The 22,119-nt window shown below is 41.5% G+C and overlaps 1 protein-coding gene across 1 annotated transcript in view; it reads right to left on the minus strand.

Moving 5' to 3' along the window:
* Window positions 1–22,119, minus strand: part of MACROD2 (mono-ADP ribosylhydrolase 2) — an 837,047-nt gene that overhangs the window by 248,080 nt on the left and 566,848 nt on the right. Inside the window, exon 8 of the mRNA XM_042882408.1 lies at window positions 9,292–9,365. Coding sequence (XP_042738342.1) covers window positions 9,292–9,365 — 74 coding nt within the window. The remainder of the gene's footprint in view (window positions 1–9,291; window positions 9,366–22,119) is intronic.

Consider the following 22,119-nt stretch of genomic DNA (forward strand, 5'->3'; position numbering starts at 1 on the left):
TTATTTTATTTTATTTTATTTTATTTTATTTTATTTTATTTTATTTTTATTTAAAAGAAAAAAAATAAATGAACTTAATTAAGATTTAGTGCTGGTAAACAGCCCATAGCAATACAAATGAATCTTCACTCTTATCTCATGAGAGATCAGGTTAGGAGCAAGGTAAGGAACTTAGTGAGAGTCTTTTTGCAGCCTTTGTCCAAAAACTTTCCTCTGGAAGCACCGTGTACATCCCCACTGCTACTGAAGGAAGGAATATCATAGCTCACCTTAAGAGTGATTATTCTCCATTTCTTCCTCAGCATAGAAGAGTCAAATAATCTGTCCTGCAGTCCAAGTAGGAAGGCCGTACATATCCTTAAACTGTGCCCACTTCCGGATTCAAACAAATTGCTCTGTGTTAACTAACAGGTATTTTATCTTGGAAACCTGTCCTGCATTTGAACATGTTCCCATTGTCAATGCTCCCCACATCCACAGCGCTCTTCTCATTTGTTCTGTCATTTCATATATAGCAGACAGACCCATTTTTCACCTTCTCAGGAATACAGTGCGATACGGAACCTATGAAGTATGTGGCCAATATCATCTAACCTATTAAATGTCAGAATCATATATCTCAAATGCTGTGTCAAGATGCTGTAGTCTGGCAGCAAGGAACTCTTTTTTTTTTTTCTCACAAGGAAAGCACCCTGGCTACAAGAACCCTTGTGGGTTCAGTTCTGCATAGGTCTGATTGTAACCCACTGCTGAAAGCAACACCAGGCTGAGAGATGATTCTGGCATTGGCCAGATTAAACCTTAGATGGGAAAACAGAACAAAACTTACAAAGAATTCCCTTTACAGTTAGGTAGCTTGTTCCAGTTCTTCCCTTGCAGCTTGGCCTGATAGTTGCATTCCTAAGAATCACCTAATGTGATTCTGTATTTTATTTCACCCTCACATGCCATACTGGACATTCTGCTCTGGCAGAACTGTAGGCAACAGGACTGAAGCGGCAGCTTTCCAGAAGCCAACCAACTACATCAGCTTGTTGGAAATGGAGCACTGAGAAGCAGACATCGTATGTTCCGCAGGATGCCAGGAAAGTGCCAGTGGAACAAAGCGTGTGCTTTGGCTGGTGCAGCCAGGCACTGCCCATGCCAGCAGAGTGGTTTTGCTCAGTGCCACGTCGTGCTGCATGGACGTGGGTGGCAGCTGGTCCAACTGCCTGCCTTCAGCACATGCTGGGTTGTGGAGCTGCAGAACCTCTGGGGCATGCTGGGGGGCTCAGATCACATGGCTGGACGCTTCCCATCTGCACCCGAGAGTTGGTTCAGAGCTGAAAGCCTTGCAGACAGAAGAAATCCCAAATGGAGGCTGTGGGGTGGGATGTGGGTGCTCTGCTCCCAGCCCCACACACCCGTGCTCCGAGGTCAGGGGAAAGTGACCCTACACTGCTTCATCTGCTGCTGTCTTCATGAGATGACCTCTGCTGAGACTCATTATGGGAGCCCTCTGGCAATGTTCCCCAAAACCGAATTCAAACTGACCCTCCAGCCCTTCCTCTTTCCCTGATACCGCTCTCAGACACAAGGTTTGGTGGCCGTATGTTAGGCTCCATGGTCCTCATGGAATCTTTCCAACTGGGGTATTCTATGATTCTATGGTAAAAGACAGCAACAAGGACTAAATCTTGGCAAAAAAGCAGGCTAGACCTCTTCTATACTGACAAGACTGTTAGAATTATTGGGATTTCTGTCTGAAAGCCTGTACTAAAATAAAGTTTATTACGATGTATTTGTCATACAGGAATTAACAGGAAAGGAAAAAGTAGCTTGTTTGCAAATTATTTTTAAATATCCTCACAACAGTATTCAGATCATAGACTCATAGAGTAACAGAATGGCCTGGGTTGAAAAGGACCACAATGCTCATCCAGTTCCAACCCCTGCTATGTGCAGGGTCACCAACCAGCAGACCAGGCTGCCCAGAGCCACATCCAGCCTGGCCTTGAATGCCTCCAGGGATGGGGCATCCACAGCCTCCTTGGGCAACCTGTTCCAGTGCCTCACCACCCTCTGGGTGAAAAACTTCCTCCTAATACCAACCTAAACCTCCCTTGTCACAGTCTAAAACCATCTGCAGGTATTTTTGTTAGTTTACCTACGTTACAGACATTTCTAGCTATTCAGTTCCTTTTTATCACAACTGCCAATTGTAAGGATAAAAAAAAATTAACTTATTAGATGGTTAACTAGTGTAAACACAAAAGAAACCATGCAGAGACCTGTCTTGTATTAGTGGCACTAATTAGCTGTAATGGAGTTTCAGAAGTCATTACACAGTGCATAAGTGTATACAAATTTTTGCAAATACATCTCTAGTATGCATAGAAGTGAATTTCCTCAACAGTTTGGGTGGGGAAGGGGTGACAGGAAGCTACGTTTCTCCCCTTAGACTCTTCCTGGTCTAAAGTGAGTGGCACAGAGACAGTGGAAAAATCAAGGCAACCTCAAGCTCTATAATGCTTTTTCAAGAGGAGGTGCCTTCCTGCCTTTCCTCAATTGCTGCATCAAAAATAACAAAGGCTCTTTAAGTTTAATAAAGTATCGTGTATAATGAATATGGGCTTTGTCTGCTTTGCTTTATCAGCTTTCCACCTGAATAGCAGTCCGAAGAACATAGAAGAAAGCATCACTGCCGTGGCAGCTTACTTATCATGTCAGAAAATGACTTGCCTGTTGGGATGATAGTTAGGTTTGGGCTTTGGGGACAGAACTGAATCTCTTTGAGCCCGGTGAGAGAGCAGCTACACAGAGCGAGTAAATCATTTTAATTTTGTACAAGTTGAAAAGCATTTTTTCCTCGACTTCAGCTAGATGACAGTGGCATGATGGCTGATTTTCATTTCAATCAGAGCAGCATATGATTACCACCTAATTAGAATGTAGAAATAGAAAGGAGATCATTTTTTAACCTACCCAAGAGAACGGTGTTGGGGAGGGGGGAAGATTATGTTAATCAAATGATACTGGCATCTGAGAGCTACCAAAATAGCCACCTGAATTATTGGCACCCTGACCGTCCTTGAGGATCCATCCGTGGCTTCAAGAGAAGCCCATATTTTCAGAGCTTTATTTCTAAGTAATAAATATATTTTAAAATAAATACAAGTCACTGCAGGCCCAAACTTGTCATAAAAGATATCACCATAGGCATAAATATATATGCCTACTATTTTTTTTCTTCAAAATCACACACACTTTTTATCTGACAACTGTAAAACTAAGCATGAAAACTAGCCACTCCAAACCAAAAGTAACACAGTCTTAAGGGGAATTGCCTGTATTAGGTCATTAAAACAAACAAACAAACCAACAAAATTTTGTTAATTAGATATTGTCAATTAGTTACTCTTACTCCACTTCTTGGAATGAATGTAAAAATGTGGCAGCTGTGCCTAGGGGAATGTAACTGAGGTTAGATTAAAGTAAACTGCATCAGGCAACATCTTCCAAGACTCGCTGTCTCCATCCGCATCCTTCTATAGAGATAAGGACAAGAGCTCATCTCAAGATGGCACTTTGTTTAATTGTCTGAATAACAAGGAGACAAAATTAGGTCACTGGGACCACCAAAAGGAGGGGGGAAAGAGAAAGTTAAAAAATATATATATATCTTTCAGTCAAGCAGATTACAGAAATACTGAAATTAGGTTGTCCTGATGTTTTCATAGGCTCAGGAGGCAAAGCAATTTCGTGTTAGCTGCCTGACCCAGTTTTGAAGGGAGAGACGAGAAATGCTCCTTCCCTGCTGTCTCACACCTCCAACACGTACACCCACGGATCGTACCACTGCACAGCACGCAGCCACAGTGACACGGTACCCAACCGGGCTGCCACGCTTACCTGCAGAGCGCTGCATGTGATGCTGTGATCCTATTTGCATGCCCCTAAATAAAGCTGTAGTGCTTTTGAAAACTCACTCAGGTACGCCTGCACTATCCTGCCTTCGGCAATACAGAGCACAGCAACTCCCTCTGCTCTGCCCTTCCAGGCAGAGGCTCACCAAGGCAAAATCTACCTCTCTCAAATGGATGCTATTGGTACCCAGCACCATTTTAGGAACTCAGGATAACCTGCCTGGCACACAGATGTCACCTGGGAGGCTGGGAGCACTCCTGTAGGTCCTGCCCCATATCTGCTAGCCCACACAGCTGCCCTGCCTCCCCCCAGGCACCTAACAGCAATGTTCTTTTTAATTTCTGCAACAATAACTCTTAGAGCAGAGATGCCTCAAAGCAGGCTTGCACTGGGTGGCTAACACATGGCACAGCTGGATTAATGCCCACGGGGCCACCCGGCTGCACTGCACATTTGGGGAAGCTTCTCCCTCACTGCTCTGCTCTAGCCCTGCCCAACCATGCTTGCTGCAGCATCACAGTGAAGAGCTCTGTAAAGACACAGAGAATCCTATGGGTCCCAGTGCAGGGAATGCTTCCCCAGCTCTCCCTGGTCTCATACTGCAGTGCCTGCCCGCAAGGCAAAGCCAACTGCTCCCACATAAGGGAATCAGTGCACAGGAAAGGTAATTCCACTTTGACTGTTTCAGCAGTGGAAAACACCGCTGTGATTTGGATGAAGCACATTACAAAATAAAGCACAGGTGCAGGGTGTCTATATTATGGTGAGCCTAACTTGAGAAACCAGGTGTTTCCTCCTCAAAATGTTGGTCCTGAGAAACACAGCACTTCTGGTCCTGCCTATGTCACTGAAAACTGTTCTGCTGTTTTTTGATTTTTATTTTTTAACCTCGCTGTGTTATGCTGGAAATGTGCAATTTCTCCCTCCTTGCTTTTGGGGAAGGAGGGGGTAGAAAGGACAGTAAAATAACCTGTAACAACTTGCTAAAACACATAGACTTGAATCTCATACCTCATGTACTTTAGGCAAAGTAAGAAAAAGTCTCTTTTCAATAGTGACTGTAATGAAAAGGATTCAGGAACGTGCTGATTTATTTTCCATCTATGTGCTTTTAATCTGCATCAGTTATTTCAATGGAACACATATTGCAATCACACTTTCCGGGTTGTTGTTCTACTGAGGCGCATAATAAATGTTGTGAGATATTGTGCAAGAGAAAGAACAATACTTCGAGCTAAATGTGCTGTTAAATTAAAGTCTTTTCTTGAGCACTGAAAAGGTCCTGAGGCTTTTCATGTCAGTGACACAAGGTAAGGCACACTCTGAGCATTTTTTATTTTTCACCCTTTTGAGACACACAGCGTGATCCTAAAGCACTGGAAAATAACAGTACCTTACATTGCAAATATTCAAAGATATCTGCCATGAAAAACACAAGCACAACCCCACCACCACTCCAAAAAATGCAGGGGTCAAGTATTTAAAGGTGTCACATTTCCTCTGTGATGCACTGGGGGAAGTCAAGTGGCAGTTACCTCCATCCTTGCTAAATCATCCCAAAAAGAAATGCACAAAATTGCTCAAAGAGCTTAATGTGCATTTTTTAAATGAATCCCAGTGTATAATTTCCTAAAGGATAGGAATCAATTCTATTTTGTGCTCTGAAGAATTCTATTAAACCTGTAGAGCACTTTGTGAAATGTGAAAATGCAGTTTGCTAAGGAGATAGCCGAGGTGGTCCGCAGTAAATTAACCCAGTACTGCTGACTGTTGCCATTCTTTGAGCCTGCTCCAAGGGATTTCTATGCTTACAGTACAACATCATTTACCAGCTTCTAAACTAGATTTGCCCTCTGGCTGCAAGTCAGCAGACCTTAGTGTAAAACACGGCCAGAAATTAGTTTGACTTAGAGTTGCATTTCAAGACCAGAGCAGTGCTGCGTGTTACAAGCAACTAAGAACCAACCATTGCTTCCAATCCTGTTGTTTTCCCTAGCGGACTTGGTGTAGTTAAGTTTGAGGCCGTCTGGCTGCCATGGCTGCTGCCCTGCCTGGCTGCTGGTTGGCCTTCAGTCCATTACAATGGATCCCTCTCTCCCTAGCTTTGTACCAATTAACCTCAGACAGGAGCTAACTTCATTTGCATGGTAATGAGGAATTCATCTGAGCCACTTCGAAGTTAAGCATGCTAATAAGTTTTTATGCAAGCACCTGAGGGGTCAAGCACAACAATGGACTTGGAAGAGAAAACCTTTCATTAAATGCAAATCACTTTTCTTGTAAATACTATGGCAGAGAACTTTAGGACTCTAACATAGCTCGCAAGAATGGAGTCATTTAGGTTAGATTTTCAGGGCCCCAGGCAGACTGAGGAACATAGCCACTGATCTATTTATATTTTGAATTAATATCAGATTGGGTGAAATCCTCATTACAGCATCAAAGCAGAGAAAGTCCTACATGAAGGTAAAGAGGAGAAAGCAACAATATTGCCTCATATTTCACAGATTTGCCACGGTTTCCTGGGATGCAGGAAGGCAGATAAGACACTGCAGCCATACAGTTCAACAAAAGACTGCAACATTTTGTCAGGTTTCCATCTACTTTACCTACGTGATGTTGTCAGGCGTGTTGTGGGATAGGCACATTTCCTAGTGAGTACACTCTCATTTTGGTCTCTGCCTTGGAGTATAACTTCACGAATCCATCCAATTTACATTCTACGTGCACAGGTGGGGGTTTTGGTTAGGACAAGCAGTACGAGACGTTAGCAAGACAAAAAATGGCAGCCAAACATCTTTGGGGCTGAAGGAGAAGAACATGGACAAGATTTTTCACCTAAAGATTCCTCAGGAAGGAATGAAAGGAAGAAGCTGATTCACTGAAGTCCAGCACAGCCAAATGCAGAAGGACTCTTGCTCAGGCGAGGCTGTTAGCACGACAGACTGACCTGTTCTGACAGCACAGCCACTGCCAGGGGAGCAGTTCTGGCCAGAGATTACAGCAGTGAAATACGGGCAGCCTTCTGAAAAGATGTCCTCATGGCAAATTGTTAAAGGTTTTGCTCCTAGCTCCAGAGGGAATAGAGGGAGCTGCTCTATCTCTGTGACAAAAACTTATAGGGAGATCTCTATGGTACCTGCAGTAAGAGTAGGCTCTGTTGTTGAGATGTAAGTAGTCCCTGTCAGTGATGTACAATGAGCTACTTGGGTGGAACATTTGGGTGACGAATAATACCCAGTGCCCCAAAGCAAATCCAAAGCAATGGATCTGACTCACACTTAGCATTGTGCTATGTCAATTCATTTAGTCCAGACAAAGTATACCCGCCTTGTTACTAACATCAAACAGTGACCCAACAACTGTGTGCTCCCCAAAGATCGCCTTCACTGCTTGAGATACCGCTGTCCTCTGCTAAGTATTTTAATTTTGCTGCTGATCGACCTATGAAATGTAAAACAACGGCTTTTTCCACTGTACAACACCATAAGCTCTAAGTATTTCTTTAAAAAGAACTCAGATGAAATTTGAGTTAGTGGGGAGTAAGTAAGGATGTTTGAAGGTAGACAGCCAAGAAAACTAAGGAAACAGAAGGGAACATAATACAGTGAGAAAGGAGAAATCGTGCTTATTCAGAGCTCATGGTTTACATTAATCTGTGCAGGCCACAGATGCAATGGAATTTTATGTTTTACTTGCAAGAAGTGCTTACAGCTCAATCGGAGTCAAAAACATATACAACAATCATCATCATTTCAATCGCTGTGGGCTATGAGCCTTAAGTCTTCTTCTAAGACAGAGATGAAGCTGCCTGAAAACCAAGGGAGGAGCTCACCTGAAGTCTATGAAGGGAACCAGAAAACTGAGGAGGCAGCACACCGATGAAAAGAAAGGGGGAACATGTAGTGCATATGTGGGTTTCCAGGCTGAGTCAAGGCAGAAATAAAAAAAGGGAAGACTCAAAGTCTACACTAAAAGGTAAAGTCATCATGCAGCTGAGAAGCAATGGCTGAATCATAGGGCAGAATACTCTAGAAAAGAGCTTTCATCAAGAAAGCTTCTATACATGTGATAGGCACTCTACCAAACGAAGCCAAGTTGCTTCTAATAACATTAAGAAAAAAGTAATTATGGGAATATGTGTTTATATTACACATATTCAGTTTTTGAAATAGAAGAACTTAGTTCTGGAATAAAGAGAATAATTTCAGTCCAGATCTGCTCCACTGCTCAAATATTTAAGTCATGGAAAATACCAAGTGTTCAGTGGGAAGCACAAAGATACACTGACCGAGCATCCCTTGTTGTACCTTTTGGCATTCAGGTTTGAAAAATCTCAGTTTACCATTCAAATCTCAATACAGTATTTCCTTTCAGTTATGTAAAAAAAATAATAATAATAATAAAAAAAATAAAAATAAAAATAAAAATAAAAAAACAACACACAAAAACCATCAAACCATAAAGCTAAATTCCCCCTGTCAATCATCAGAATCTCATAGCAGTAAAATACTCTGCAAAATACACAGATAAGGGTACTGCTAATTACACCCCTGTATCTATTTCTTCTCCTTTGTTAAATATTTTCAGACAAAAATACTGAACAACTTGAGCTGTCTGAGATCTGCTTGCTATCATTAACAGGAAGCAGGCATTTCTTCAGTTCAAGACATCATGTTTATTTCATTTGGTCTGTCATTTCTTTGCTTCTTTGTCGCATTTCTCCAATTCAGTTATTAGGAACTATCAGACTGCTAAGAACAAAAACCAGAGAAAGACAAAAACGAGAAAAGGAAGATTTGGAGATCATGCTGTTGAAAGCATTTTGTCTTATAAAAATAATAACCATCATGTTGTCATTGGAAGAAGGCTGGTGCTGTTAGAAAATCACTGTTGAATCACATGTTTACTGAGAGTTCTAGGGAAAATGAACAGTTAACCATAAGCAAACCAAAAAATTAATAAAAATAGAAAATACCATCATAGGTTCTTTACTGTAAAGTGGCCCCTGAGCACCAGTGACCTTTGGTGACTGTTTCCACTGACAACTACTACATACATTTCCTTTCCAAGACTCTCCTCATTATTAGATGAAAACTGTGACGCTCAGAAGCAGCTCAGAAAGAGAATAGACTTTTACTTTGCCAGGAAAGAATACAATGCACAGGAAACGCAGAGTGTGGTTTCAAACAAAGGTATTTCCCTTCAACTCCGGTGTAGAGGTTAAATATAACAGTCTTTGCCCTGCCATATTGTCCCAGCCTGATTTCATTTGTTTCAGACTAAACATTCAGCTGATGTTTACTCTTTCCACAGTTTCAGCATCAAAGTCCATAATCTTTAAAGAAAATAAATAAATTGGGAAATGTACATTTTATTCCATACCTCATTGTGATTCTTGCTTAACCATTCCTTAGCAGTGTTAAGGGCAATGACAGCAGCAGGCTCATTTGGAAAACCTGAAGACAGAAGAAATGAGAAATAAATTGAAGGTAGACATTTTTCTCCACCTATAAGAAAATGGATTCTGTTCCCACCTTCTTCGGTCTAGGTCTGGGATTCCTTTTGGTCACCGCTCCATTTTAAAGATTGTTTTTAAAGGTTTTAGGTGACAGTATTTATTCTTTTCCTAGGTAAACAAATTGAAAATAGGGGCAGTGATTTTCTATCAGTGTTTTTTATTTGACTGATTGTTTTTAGCTCTGGTTAGGAAAACTCAGCAGCTCTAGGAACAACAGAGAGTTATACATGTGTCATACTAGGCAGGCGACAATATAACATACATCACAGTAACAAATGCTAGGCTTACATCTCACGGCACAAGTTCTTTCTTTAATCCATCTGTCAGCAAAGCTATACAACACTATGATCCCAGTGCCATAGGTTTCATAAGGATAAAAATGCTTGACATATAAATCTCTTAATTTATAACCTAAAACATAACAAACAACTTTGGAAATTAAAGAATTCATGAAGCATAAGCATACAAATTTAAGGCCTGATATTGCATGATATACTAGCAATAGCAACTCCCCCTAACACTAAACAATATCAGAAATCTTTCCAGGGATGCAGACTTTTTGCTTTGATGGTCTCTATCTATCATATCTAAAGATGCTTTCATTACTTAGGCAGCCTTAATTTAATTTTCCTTTAAAATCCTAACTTGAGGGCAGCAAATCATTTCTGTGAGGATTTAAATATAAAAACCCATAAGCTGTATGAATAGCCCTCAGTAGTTTAGATTAATAGAACAGCCTTTGAAGAGGTGGAGCTGCAGGCGCTGCATACAAGCAAGCAAAGGGGCTCGACAGAAACAGGCATGAAATCTGGCACACAGATGCATGCATACAGCATTTTTTACATCATACATCACACCCTCGTGCCATAAGCTGAAGTACAGACACTGCAAAAAGCAGTAGATGTACCCAGCTTTTTGACATGGATTGTTAGCCACCAAAACCTATGTTTTTTAACTCTTTTCAGAACTTATGCAGTGCTAGACTGAAAAACAAACAAAATCTCTCAGCCCTCCTTGAGTCATGCCCCCAGCGTTTCTCTCCATAACCGAACTGGATTTGTAAGTGCTTTTTTCCATTGGCGTTGTTTTCAAGAGACAAGTGACAGCTATCCAACAAGCTGGGTAGAATGCTCACTGTTTGGGTTCACTTCCTTTCTGCATGTTTCTTCATAAAACATAGGTGTGTTCCTTTTTTTCCAGATCCAAGATGAAAAATTAGCCAAGATCCTACAACTACTGCTGTGGATACATCCACCATTGCTGAGAACACATACTCCCATGACATTTAATAACAATGCTGCTATCATCAAGGCATGTGACCAAAGACACAAACTAATGAATGCTTCAATGGTTTTATTTCACAGTATTGCAGTCACAGAATTGCAGGAGTTGGAAGGGACCTCAAGAGATCACTGAGTCCAGACATCCTGCTAAGGCAGTTCCCTACAACAGGTCACACAGCCAGGCGTCCAGATGGGCCTTGAGTATCTCCACAGAAGGAGATTCCACCACCTCTCTGGGCAGCCTGCTCCAGTGCTCTGCCACCCTTACCGTAAAGAAGTTCTGCATGCTTGTCTGGAACTTCTTATGTTCAAGTTTTAAGTCATTACTCCTTGTCCTATTTGCTACACACCACTGAGAAGAGCTTGGCCTCATCCATTTCCCTCCCATCTGCCTTTAGATATTGCCAAACATTCATCAGATCTCCTCTAAGTCTTCATTTCCCCACGCTGCACAGCCCCAGGTCTCTCAGCCCTTCCTCACAAGGGAGATGCTCCGGGCCCTTTATATCTTTGTGGCCCTCAGCTGCACTCCTTCTAGGAGATCCCTGTCTGTTTTGACAGGGGAGCCCAGAACTGGACGTAGTGCTCCAGGTGTGTCCTCGCCAGGGCAGAGCAGAGGGGGAGGATCAGCTCCCTTGATCTGCTGGCATCGCCCTTTGCAATGCACCGCAGGGTAACATTGACCTTCTTGGCCACAGGGGCACACTGCTGGCTCATGGCCAGCCTGTTGGCCACCAGAACAACATATTTAGGTCATGTAAAGTAACAGACCTCTAAGCAGACAGTCCATTTGAATTAGTAACATCTTATCTAAGAAACCATGACTTTATAATACAGAAATTCTGCACCAAGAGTTTGGTAGGCTTGCCTGGACATAAAATGAAGACCATGTAGAGAGAGAAAAGCAGATTTCAGACAACTAATAAACCATTGTTTATGCTCTGAATGGTTCATTTTCAGAACAATCCTCCCTCCAGCAAGATTCACTTTTCTGGCTTGGTTTTCTATTCACCTTCAGTATGGTATTTGCCCAAAACTGTAAGAGCATGCTAACAACTTTACAGAATTATTGCTCTCTCAATAAGTTGTGCATTATTTAGAAAACTGCTGCCATGCTAATCAATCTTAAATAGAAGCTCACCTGACTGGTATTCAATTCCTCTTAAGTAACCACAAACGTAAAATAAACAAAATAAAATAGATCAGCAATCAAAACAAAAGCTTTGAATCTTGTGTACAATTTCAGAAAAGATCTTAAAATCTACAGAAACCTTTTATGATGACAACTACTACTAAAAAAACCAACCTACTTAGTGCTTCATACAAATCTCTGGTAAATTTAAATAAAAGGATTATCTTTTTGGCTTTATGCAGAAGCAAGACGGAGTTTGGCCTCCTGTTCCACACCGTGCACCAGCACAAAAAGCCCTGTCTCTCTGATTCTCTAACAGAAAAATATTTGGTTTTATAGGACCGGGCTAAAGGGAGATAAAGCGAGACGGGATCTTTTTAAGCCTGTTTTTGCATTGTTATTTATTTATTTCTGAGCTGCATTTGTCTGCCACAACATTTCTGGCCTGCTCCCATACACACACACAGCCCTCCCCACTTCGCTTTCAGCAAAAAAGCAATCTCAGTGAGCACGTGGGAATCAAATTACTGGAGAGAAATAAGCTCAAGCAGCCTCACAGTTAACCGACTCCTGGAGCAGCAGCTCAGACAATTCTGGCTAAAGGCTCAATTTCACAAAAGATAAAACAGGTAAAGTAATAAGAGTGACACTGGCCCATGTTACTGCAGTGAGCGCTCCTCTGGAATACTGAAAAGGACAGGGGCGCAAAAAGGCAAAGGAGCATTATCTGTAAGGTGCAGACAAGCAGAGCCTCTGAAGGACTTCACTGGGTTTGTTTGGTTAGAGAAAAAGGGGGGTTGGTAGGTTGTATGCCCATGATAGGTGTGAGGTGAAGCATCTACTTACCAGCACACACAGGTCTCCGACACAGGCTGTGCTTCCTACATTCTGCAGTGGCAAAGCTTACATTTTGGCAACAGATCCTGCTATATCACCAGAACGTGACAGGCTGTCTTTGCTCCTGAAAAGCTCTTTCAGAATGGGGTAACACCGCTGCAGTGCCCATTAACCACAGCTCGTCATCTGTTACCAGGGTCAACTTTCAATCTTCCAACCGTGGCAAACACTGAAGTAAGCAGTCACTGCCACTTAAGCCTCTCTCAGCTCAGGAAAGAACAGCCTTCTTCATTACTGTTCATGCTGACTTGCTACCGCAAAATCTATAAAAATTACTTGGAATCCTGGAGGAAAACTCTCATGGTTTTGCCAGTTGCTTCACAGCTTAAGTCATCTGTGTGACATGCGAAGTCAGCCCAGACAGCTCAGCCACCTTAGTATACATACTTATAGAAAAGTGACTGCTGGCTCCCAACATTGACCTTGGCTACCGGCATCGCTCTAATTTCAGCCAAGCTTAGGAATTTCCTTTCCTCCTCTTTGCATGTTGCTAAGAGATGTCTATTCCCCTACTTTCATTCTTTGTTTCATGGCTATACCTCCAAACTGCCAACAAATAAACAACAAAGCAACAACAAAAACTGAACGTCGTTCCAAATGAGCTCTGTTGCTTCTCATGTGTCCTTGGGCAGACACTACCCACGGAGACAGTCTATGAAAGCTTTAAAAGATCTTCTGACTTATGAGCTTCTGCATCTGCTTCCAGGCCTTTATCACCTTAGTCCTGGAAATTATCACGCTGACCTGAGAAATAGCAGTGAAACAAACGGGATGTTATGCAGGCTCTCGTGGTCATAACTTCCCAGAGAAAGGGTGATAAAATTTTACAGAACTGTTTCAACACATTAGATATTAAATAATTGTGCTCTTTTAGAGAAACAAAGTGTGGATAGGGGCTGAAGAAGACAGTAAGCGTGGAGATGCATGCTGAAGTTCCCCTTGTATTTCTATTTATTCCCTTAAAAACAACTGCTGAGAACATTCAAGTCCCCGTTTTATTAACATTCACAAAATATGCAATGAATTCCCTGCTGTTCCACACGCAGGACAAACGCCCGGCCTTTTGTGCTGAGGGGATTTAGCAGAAAAACATTCACACCATTGTGAATGTCTATTACTGTATGCCTAATTTGTCTGTGCAGTATTTGGAAAATGTATACTACACGTTCTTCAATGAAAAGCGGCGTAACAAGAATTCTGTGAGATAAAATTAATAGAAGTCTATTTAAGGGACTCAGACTGTATGGAGGTGCTGGGAGCTTTATCTGTCTCTTTTACTGTCCTCAATTCACTGCTACATGTTATTAAAAATGTCCGGCTCAGAGACAGGTAATGCTGCCTCCCCATGAAAAGTCCATTAAGAAAACCTAAGTACTAAATAATGAACCCCTAATATGATATAGCTGAAGATGATGATAACGGATTATAGCTGTTAGGTTATAATGCTAACAAGCAAACGTCAATCCAGAAAAACACTTCAGTAGCCACAGGGGTCAGTGTTAGAGCCTGTCAGTTTAACTGAGATGTTTTTGGTACATCAGATCATCCTAAATTAAAAAAGAAAGGAAATAAGGTCCTTTTTTGTTGGCACAGTCTAAATGCTACAAAGGTTTTTACTCATTTCCGTCTGCTCCCTTCTCTGCGGTTAGAGAACAGCTCATCACAATCTTAATACACTTATTTGCCAGTTTTAATGGTTTCATTTTGAAGCAAGTCATGAAAAAACAAACACATTTCAGCACAAATGCTCATTTCAGAGTTTCCCCTACTTTCTCAGAAAATATCCACACTGGGATGTTTGTGCACATATCAGGGACATACTGCTGTACAAGACTGCTCTGAAATCAAACCCGACTCCCATTGTTCAGTCAACACAACTTTCAAAATGGAATAAGTAGCATTATTCAGTTTATGTATTTGCCAATGATGTTTAATAATGTTCTTCTCATAGGAGCTCAACAGCCACATTTTGACACTGTGGAAATGTATAGAAGACCCCCCCTTGTTGTGTACCACACAGCTAGTATTTGCTGAACTGTGTGCACTAGATGGCGTGGAAAATAAACTCTTACCAGGTTTGTTAAAAAGAGAAAAAAGCACCGAGCATTCATCCAATATATGGTCTGAAATCCAATACTGCTATCAGGGCTAAAAATGCTTTCTGAATGAGAGCAGACATGTGAGCAAATGAGCTTCATTATGGTCATGTGGGTTAAGACTTGCTATTGACAACACAGTAATCATAACACTTCAACCTCATCAATGTATGACAATAAAAGGGAACAAATGAGATGCATAGCCCAGCACGCCTGAGGTAGGGTTACTCAATACGTTCACTTGTCCTTCAGTTGTGAAACTAGCAGGAGTATAATCTTACAACCAAACCCATATAATCATCTTGTCAAAGACGTATTATAGTAGTCAAAATGAATTCACTCATGCTGAGCTGATTCCCATTACCATGGTAAATCTGGCCCTTCCGGAAGCACAGACGGTAGTATCCTACCAAGAACTTTGCTGCTGCTATTGGGCTTTTCTTCTTTTTTTCTTCTTTTTTTTTCTTCACCAACCACAGTCATGTGATGACTGGAAAAACAAGCTGACAAGTTGCTAGCTTTATCATTTTTGTGGTCACTCGCAACCTGAAAAGGAAATGGATCAGCTGCAGCCCTAATTTCAATCGGCAGCGCTGAAGGCTAAAGAGGAGAGCTGTGAATCTTCTAAATAACCTACTATGCCTTACTGAACTCATTCAGCCGAAGACAACCTTATTATTTGCTGCCTACTCAAAAATTAAGTCTCAGAAAGACAGTGAAACTAAGTATTGTGAAAATACAGTAACTTTTGTTTACCCCAGTTACTCCAAGAAACACAGCCGCACGGACTTGCTGTATCCATTTTAAACTATGCTACAGTAAGTAACTGGCATGTAAATAAAATTAAAAAGGAAAATGAGACATTTTCAAAATGCATAAATAAAGCATTTTTCTGAAGAAATGTCTCTCAGTTCCTCTTGAGCAAGGAGCATGCTTTCTCATTTCCCTCAACTGAATAAATTCCGCAGCAACAGGAAAATAAATACAGTTTCTGAAGAATCACTGCCAATTGCATTCAACCACTGACTTGATAACAAGGCAGCTGGTAGAGGAAAGTTAGTAAAGGAACCCAAAATATGCATATAGCAACAAATAGAAGAAACAGAATGCCTCTGCTACGCTGCAGTGACATGAAGTGGGCAGAGTACTGAAATGACAGAGAGCCACAGAATGGCACAGGGTAACTCAGTGATCCCTGGTTCACAGAAGCACAGGGGTTGGTAGGGAGCTTTGCAGGTCATCTAAACCAAGCCCCGGCTCAGGTGAGGGCTGGCAGAAGGGGACAAACACCATGCAAGTCAACAAAACCAAGGCAAGCTGCAGGCTGAGATGCATGGGCTCCAGCTGGGCTGGCTCTGCCTCAGCTTGTCAGCAATGACAGACCTGTGCAGGCTCATCACTGTGCTGACCAACAGTGGTCTTGTCCTGTCGGCATGGCAATCCACCTTCCACATCTGCAGTTCAGCTGCTCTTCTGTATAAACGCAAACCTGGACTTGGCGTAAGGCTGCCAATGAAGCGGTCCCTTACAGGAAACTGGTGCAAGAAAAAAGCAGGCCATCTGCCAGTTCTCTGAAACACACGCTACCACACCATGCTTCATTTCACACTCTACTACATTGATATCATCAGGAAAACATTTGTCATATAATGGTGATAAAAGTATCGGCTGAATATAGAAGTAAGCTATAATTATGTAGGTCAATTGAACAGATAGAGGCTTTCATTAACAAATCCTAGGATTCCAGTAAAGAAAAAGCTAGCTTTTAAGTTTACTCAGCTGTCTGTTGTTTGTCAGCATTGGTGGGAAGAAAAAAAGGAGGAGCTTCTCTATGAGTAGTGAGAGCTACGTGTCTGCAAGAGACATTATATCTGCATCCTGCAGGAGAGCTGTGGATTTGCAAGAACTGTGCTCTTCTGCAGCAGTCAGTATATTTTTATTAAAAGTCAAGATCTTGGTTTCATTCTTTCCCCAGCTTATATAGGAAGAGTGCTCGCAGGGCGACAACATCGCGGATAGACGGGTTCTCTAAGTGTCTTGTGAAAAAATGTAGCAAGCAATACTCAGAGACATTCTGGGAAGCTAACTGCTTCAGAGCTGTGCTGTTTACTGTGTTATGTGATGGAGCTGTTCTGTCAGAATATTTTAAAATGCTCTCGTGGAACATTAAGGCTTTGAGCTGAATGTAATAAGGGAACTGCAGAAAGGTGGCACGGTGTTGAAAGGGAAAAGATCGCTCCACTCCGGCAATAAGCATCCTAACATGGTATGAGAAAGCATATATAATGCAAAAGCAAGTGCAAGATGTACTTGCAGAGGTACTTATGCAATTATAGAATCTTACCTACGAGGGTGTATATACAATGTTTGTGCAAACTGCATGGCCATTTAGGCATATGTATACAGCTGTTCATGAGTTCAAGTACATCCTTCCTCTTAACACAATCCCTAAACTAAATGTAGAATTACTATTCCAGAAACGAGTGTTGCACAGAGAAATGTTAATTGAAAGAGGTTTCTAAGTGCACACGAACTCTTAATGCAGAGTATTTCATCTTCTACTTATTCATATGAAGTAAGTTGGGTTTTTTTGTGTGTGGTAACATAATCCAGCAAAAGTAATTTGAAACAAAGTGCAACGTGCTAGTCAACTGTGAAATCTGCCATCACACACTGAATTGAACAGCAATGGGATATTGGCTTTATTGTAGTTTCAATTCCAGCATGGTCAAACATTTTTTTTCTACCTACTGATCAGAATAAAAATGCCTGAAGCAAAGTTTGAAGAACCAATGCTACCTTCCTGAAATGCCTTGAAAGATTTTAGAAAGTCAGCACCACCTCTCATTTGCAGCTTCTTGTTTTTCTGAAAAATGGGGTGTATGTGGTCCAATGCAGTGATGCTTTGCTGACACTACCCCTTCCTTGACATGAATTTCCCTAAGCGTGAAGGGAAGCCTTTGCTTCCAGAGATCTGCTGGTCAGCAGTAGGAATGAGATGCAGCCTGGACCTCGCAGAGCCGTGTTCCCTGTTGGGAATGCATCTTGCAATCGATTGCAAACTCTTACTGAAGGCTCATCTGCAGATGAGATATCCTCGACGTGCTTCACAGTGCTGGAGGTCCCTGATGTCTACTAATGCTGCTGCCTGCCTGTTGGCTAGGCCTGGGGAGAAGTGAGAGAAATTGCTGTGAGAGGATCTTTGTGCAGGCAGTGAGAATTGATAGCAATGAGGGAAGTGCACTCAGGTGCAGCAAGATGGAGTGAAAGAAGAGAAAGAGAGAGCAGTAACTCTGGTTGCAAGATGGGGTTCAGTTTTTGAAAGGAGGATTGGGTTTGGGAGAGAATTTCAGGGCTGTCAGCTCTGCTGGAGCTCTGAGTATTTTGACTGAAAATAAGCAGCACAATATGACAGGAGTTGAAGTACAAGGATTTGGGGATACACACATATATATATATGTGCATATAAGAGAAGACAAGCTACTACAGTACAAAGAAAAGAGATGACAATATCAAAAGCCTGAGAAACTTTTTCAGAGGAGTAGGGCATACATAGGCAATGGACAAGAATATGCACTCCCACAAAGAAAACAGCCAGCACTGTCAGTCCATCTCTATCCTTTGAATCACTTCCACCACATTCAATTGCTCTGACAGACGCAACCCAAAGACCTGGCTGGATTATCTAAAACCAACAGAGTACTTAGTGAGAGCCATACACATACAAGAACAAACAAAACAATCTGACATTATTTCAACTGAAGCACAGTTCTTATCTCCTCTCCAAGGGAAATCAAAGATTTCCTAAGAGCACATAAAGAAAATCAGCTGAAACTACATATACTCAGCTCCTTTCGGAGCAAAAGGAAACAAAGATGTTCTTTTATCTTTTTCCCCGAAAGACTTATATGAAAAAAATTTACAGAGCAGGTTGGGTGAAAAAAGCAAGTCACCGTGTGAGGCATATTTTATCTACTTAGTTTACTCGTTTTTAACAAACATATTATTGATTCTTAGTTTGTGCATATTATTCACAGTGTGGATTTTACCCCACTCTCGCCTCAGGCAGTGATAAATCATACTATAGGGTCACACAGACCAGCAGCTATTGTACTCAGGAAATCCACAGCAGCTCAAAACTGAAATATTTCCAGATAATCTGGAGTTCAAAGATGTCAGTACATTTTAGAGGAGCAGAGATGGCTGTGTTTTTTATTTGATGCTTAATAGTTACTCTTTCTCAATGAGCATTAAGGCACTTCATAACTAATACAACATCCTCTACATACACGCTGCGAAAACAAGTATTTGTGCAGATGTCTGACTTGAGAGTCATTATAATATCATATGTTTTTTTAGAGGAAGCCTTTTTTCCTCCTTGCATAGATGCTGTATCATTTCTGTAGAGGCTATTTGGTCGGTTAGAGATGAGCTCCATGTGAAAAAATGTATCTTAACATGCAGAAAGGGTTAAAGCACAAACTACTTTTTGCTGCTGTTATGTATTAGCAACTAGCCAATACAATCCAGACACACCTTCATTTCATGCTGTACCTTTGGTAAAGTGAATAAAAAGTACGTGGGAACAGCCAGCAACTACTTTACACTTCCCCAGATGCTTCAGTGAAAATGTTTTCTTCTTGTTTTGTTTCCTCAAATCACAAAAAGATGCACAAAAAGAGAAAAACAATTAATTAGTGAGTTTTGGAAATTAGATTCATGGGAAAACTGACAAACAAGTGCTCATGTGCTAAAGAGCATGGAACCAACAGCTAAAGGGAAACACATAAAAATATCATCTTATCTTGGAAAACACTGACTCTTTGACCTCCTGTCTGTTTTTAAGGTCTCATTCTCTCACATACTAATTCAATTACATATACCTAAGTTAGCACCCTGTACTGCAACACTTCTCTTGGCTGCCAGTCAGCCTCTATCATCAGCTGCCTTTTAAACCCAGTAACGCAAGTTGACCAACAAGATATCCTGGATCTCATTAATTTCATAATTCAAAAAAATCACAGACTTAATTGTCAAACAAGTGTTGTGTTGTTGTTTTTTTTTTTTAATAGTTTTTTTTGCTAATATTTCTCATTTGCATTTCACTCACAATTACGCATTTTCTGAGTCTTGCATACTTCAATCAAAAAGGAAATTAAATAACTAGTTAACAGCACTGCCAATCGCATGGATTCAAATCCAATTTAGGCTTGATCTGAACTTTATGTATTATTAACACTTGTTTTAAATAGTATTATCAGCATGTATTCTGACAAGTTGTCAGTGTGACGATTTCTTTTTTTTTTTTTTAACATTATACAAGCAAATCTGTGTTGCTTTGGAAGGCAATGGAAATTCCTAATGCTTAGAAGGGTTTAGCAACTGCCATTGCTTCTGGCTAGACCAGCATTGGCGTGCTTGATTTCAGAGTAAAATGATCTCATTTTGCAAGAGGTCATTCTTCAAGAAAAATAGAACATTTTCTGTGTCATTTTGAACAATATTCAAACTGATACAGGAGAAGGAGAAAGGCTGATGCAAATGAATTACTTTAGTCAGAAACAATACCCATATTAGAAAAGAAGGAGCCTATGCTATGGTTGGTTAGATCGAGCAGGGATAGATATGGAAGACTAAGATTTCTTTTGTCTGACAACCCAGCACAAATAAGATGCTGATCTGAACAATTTAAATGTAAATTTCTTAGCACCTGTCAGACAAATGAGATTAGAAGACCTCCACTTAAAAAAACAGGCAGCCTTAACCTGAGCCCCTCAGTGAAAATTGCCCTCCCACCTCCATTTCCTTGTAAACGCGGCCATGAGGCAGCAGGAATAGTGGTTTATTCCAGCACTTTGTTAAATTTAGTTGGTGTATACACTCAGTGTGAGATGAGCCACAGTGCACCTTGGGAAAATGATGCTTTCGAGGCAAATATCCACACTTTGCATCACAAACACAATTAATCCTCTCAGAAATAGGAAATCCCAGACAGGTCAGTGCAGGTATATGGAAAAGCACATAAACTCAGTGGGTGGAGAAATGTTGTTGATTGTTAAGCAATAAAACTAAATAGGGGAAAAGGTACCTAATACGACTGAAACAGCATAAGCATCACACTCAAGCTTACTGAGTTGCTTTAGGTAGTGTGAATTTGTGTTTTTTTTTAATATTTGATCAGATCAAAGGGTCCTCTCTAGAGAATTCCATTCTAGATAGATTGTATTAACACAACAGCTGCGTTTCTGCAGACCACAAAAATATCACTGTAGTATTTAAGGTTGGGCCTAGATTATTCCACCACACTACCCATGTGAGAATCTGCCATCTGCGGTCACCACCCTCCATAGCACAGTCATTCCTACAGCTATGGATAGAGCAGGGCTTTCAGCTACGGTCTAAAACCAGCCCTAGTAAATTTTAGTTTTTAATTTCATGGTTGTTAACACCATCAGTGATCAGTGACTCAATTAGGGCTGGACGCGTCCCCTGGGTCAGCTGGAAACGGCGGGTCCTTTCACCTGAGGAAAGGGTCTCTCCCCTCTGCAGCTCTATGCAGTTAAGTAAGATCTCCATGGCACCGTCAGTGCAGAAATGGAGTCGAAAGGGCGTGCGATAGGCACGGCTGGGCCAGGACTGAGGGAAAAGAGGGACATGTAAAGGCAGTGGATCAAGGATGTGTTGCCTGGGAAGAATGCAGGGACACTCTCTGGACATGCAGAGATCAGGATCAGGAAAGTCAAGGCGCAGATGGGGCTGAACTCGGTGAGGGACGAGAAAAATAACTAGGAGTTCTACAGGTACATTGGGCAGAAGTGAGCATATACCCTCCTCTGATAAATGAGAAGGGAGAAAGGGTAACAAGGGATACGGAGAAACAGTTTATTACCAGTCTTCACTGGCAGTCAGTGATAACGGATGAGATGCTGAGGACGGTACCTGAAGGAAAATGGAACTCTGCAGGACTGCTGGGCCGCTGTGTGGGCATCGAGGTGCTGCAGCAGGGCGGCTGGGGGCCCTGTGAGGGGAGCTGGGAACCCTGGGCCGCTTCCCGCCAGTTCTGAGTCCCTCAGCAATGCACCGGCAAGGCGGGCTTTGGAAAGAACAAAATGGCGCCCAGCAGCTCTTTGTTTGCCAAAGCACTCAGTTTGAAAGCCTGCCATCTGAAGGACTATAAAATGTTGTTGTAAAATGCAGAAAGAAACCGGTAAAAAAGGCACAGAAGGACAAGTGAAAGCATTAGAGCACAAACATGTGAGATCTGAGTAAGAAATTGTTCACAAA

The sequence above is a fragment of the Lagopus leucura genome, unplaced genomic scaffold (genome assembly GCF_019238085.1).
Source record: "Lagopus leucura isolate 7727_CA_CO unplaced genomic scaffold, USGS_WTPT01 Super-Scaffold_73, whole genome shotgun sequence".
Classification (NCBI taxonomy): Eukaryota; Metazoa; Chordata; class Aves; order Galliformes; family Phasianidae; genus Lagopus; species Lagopus leucura.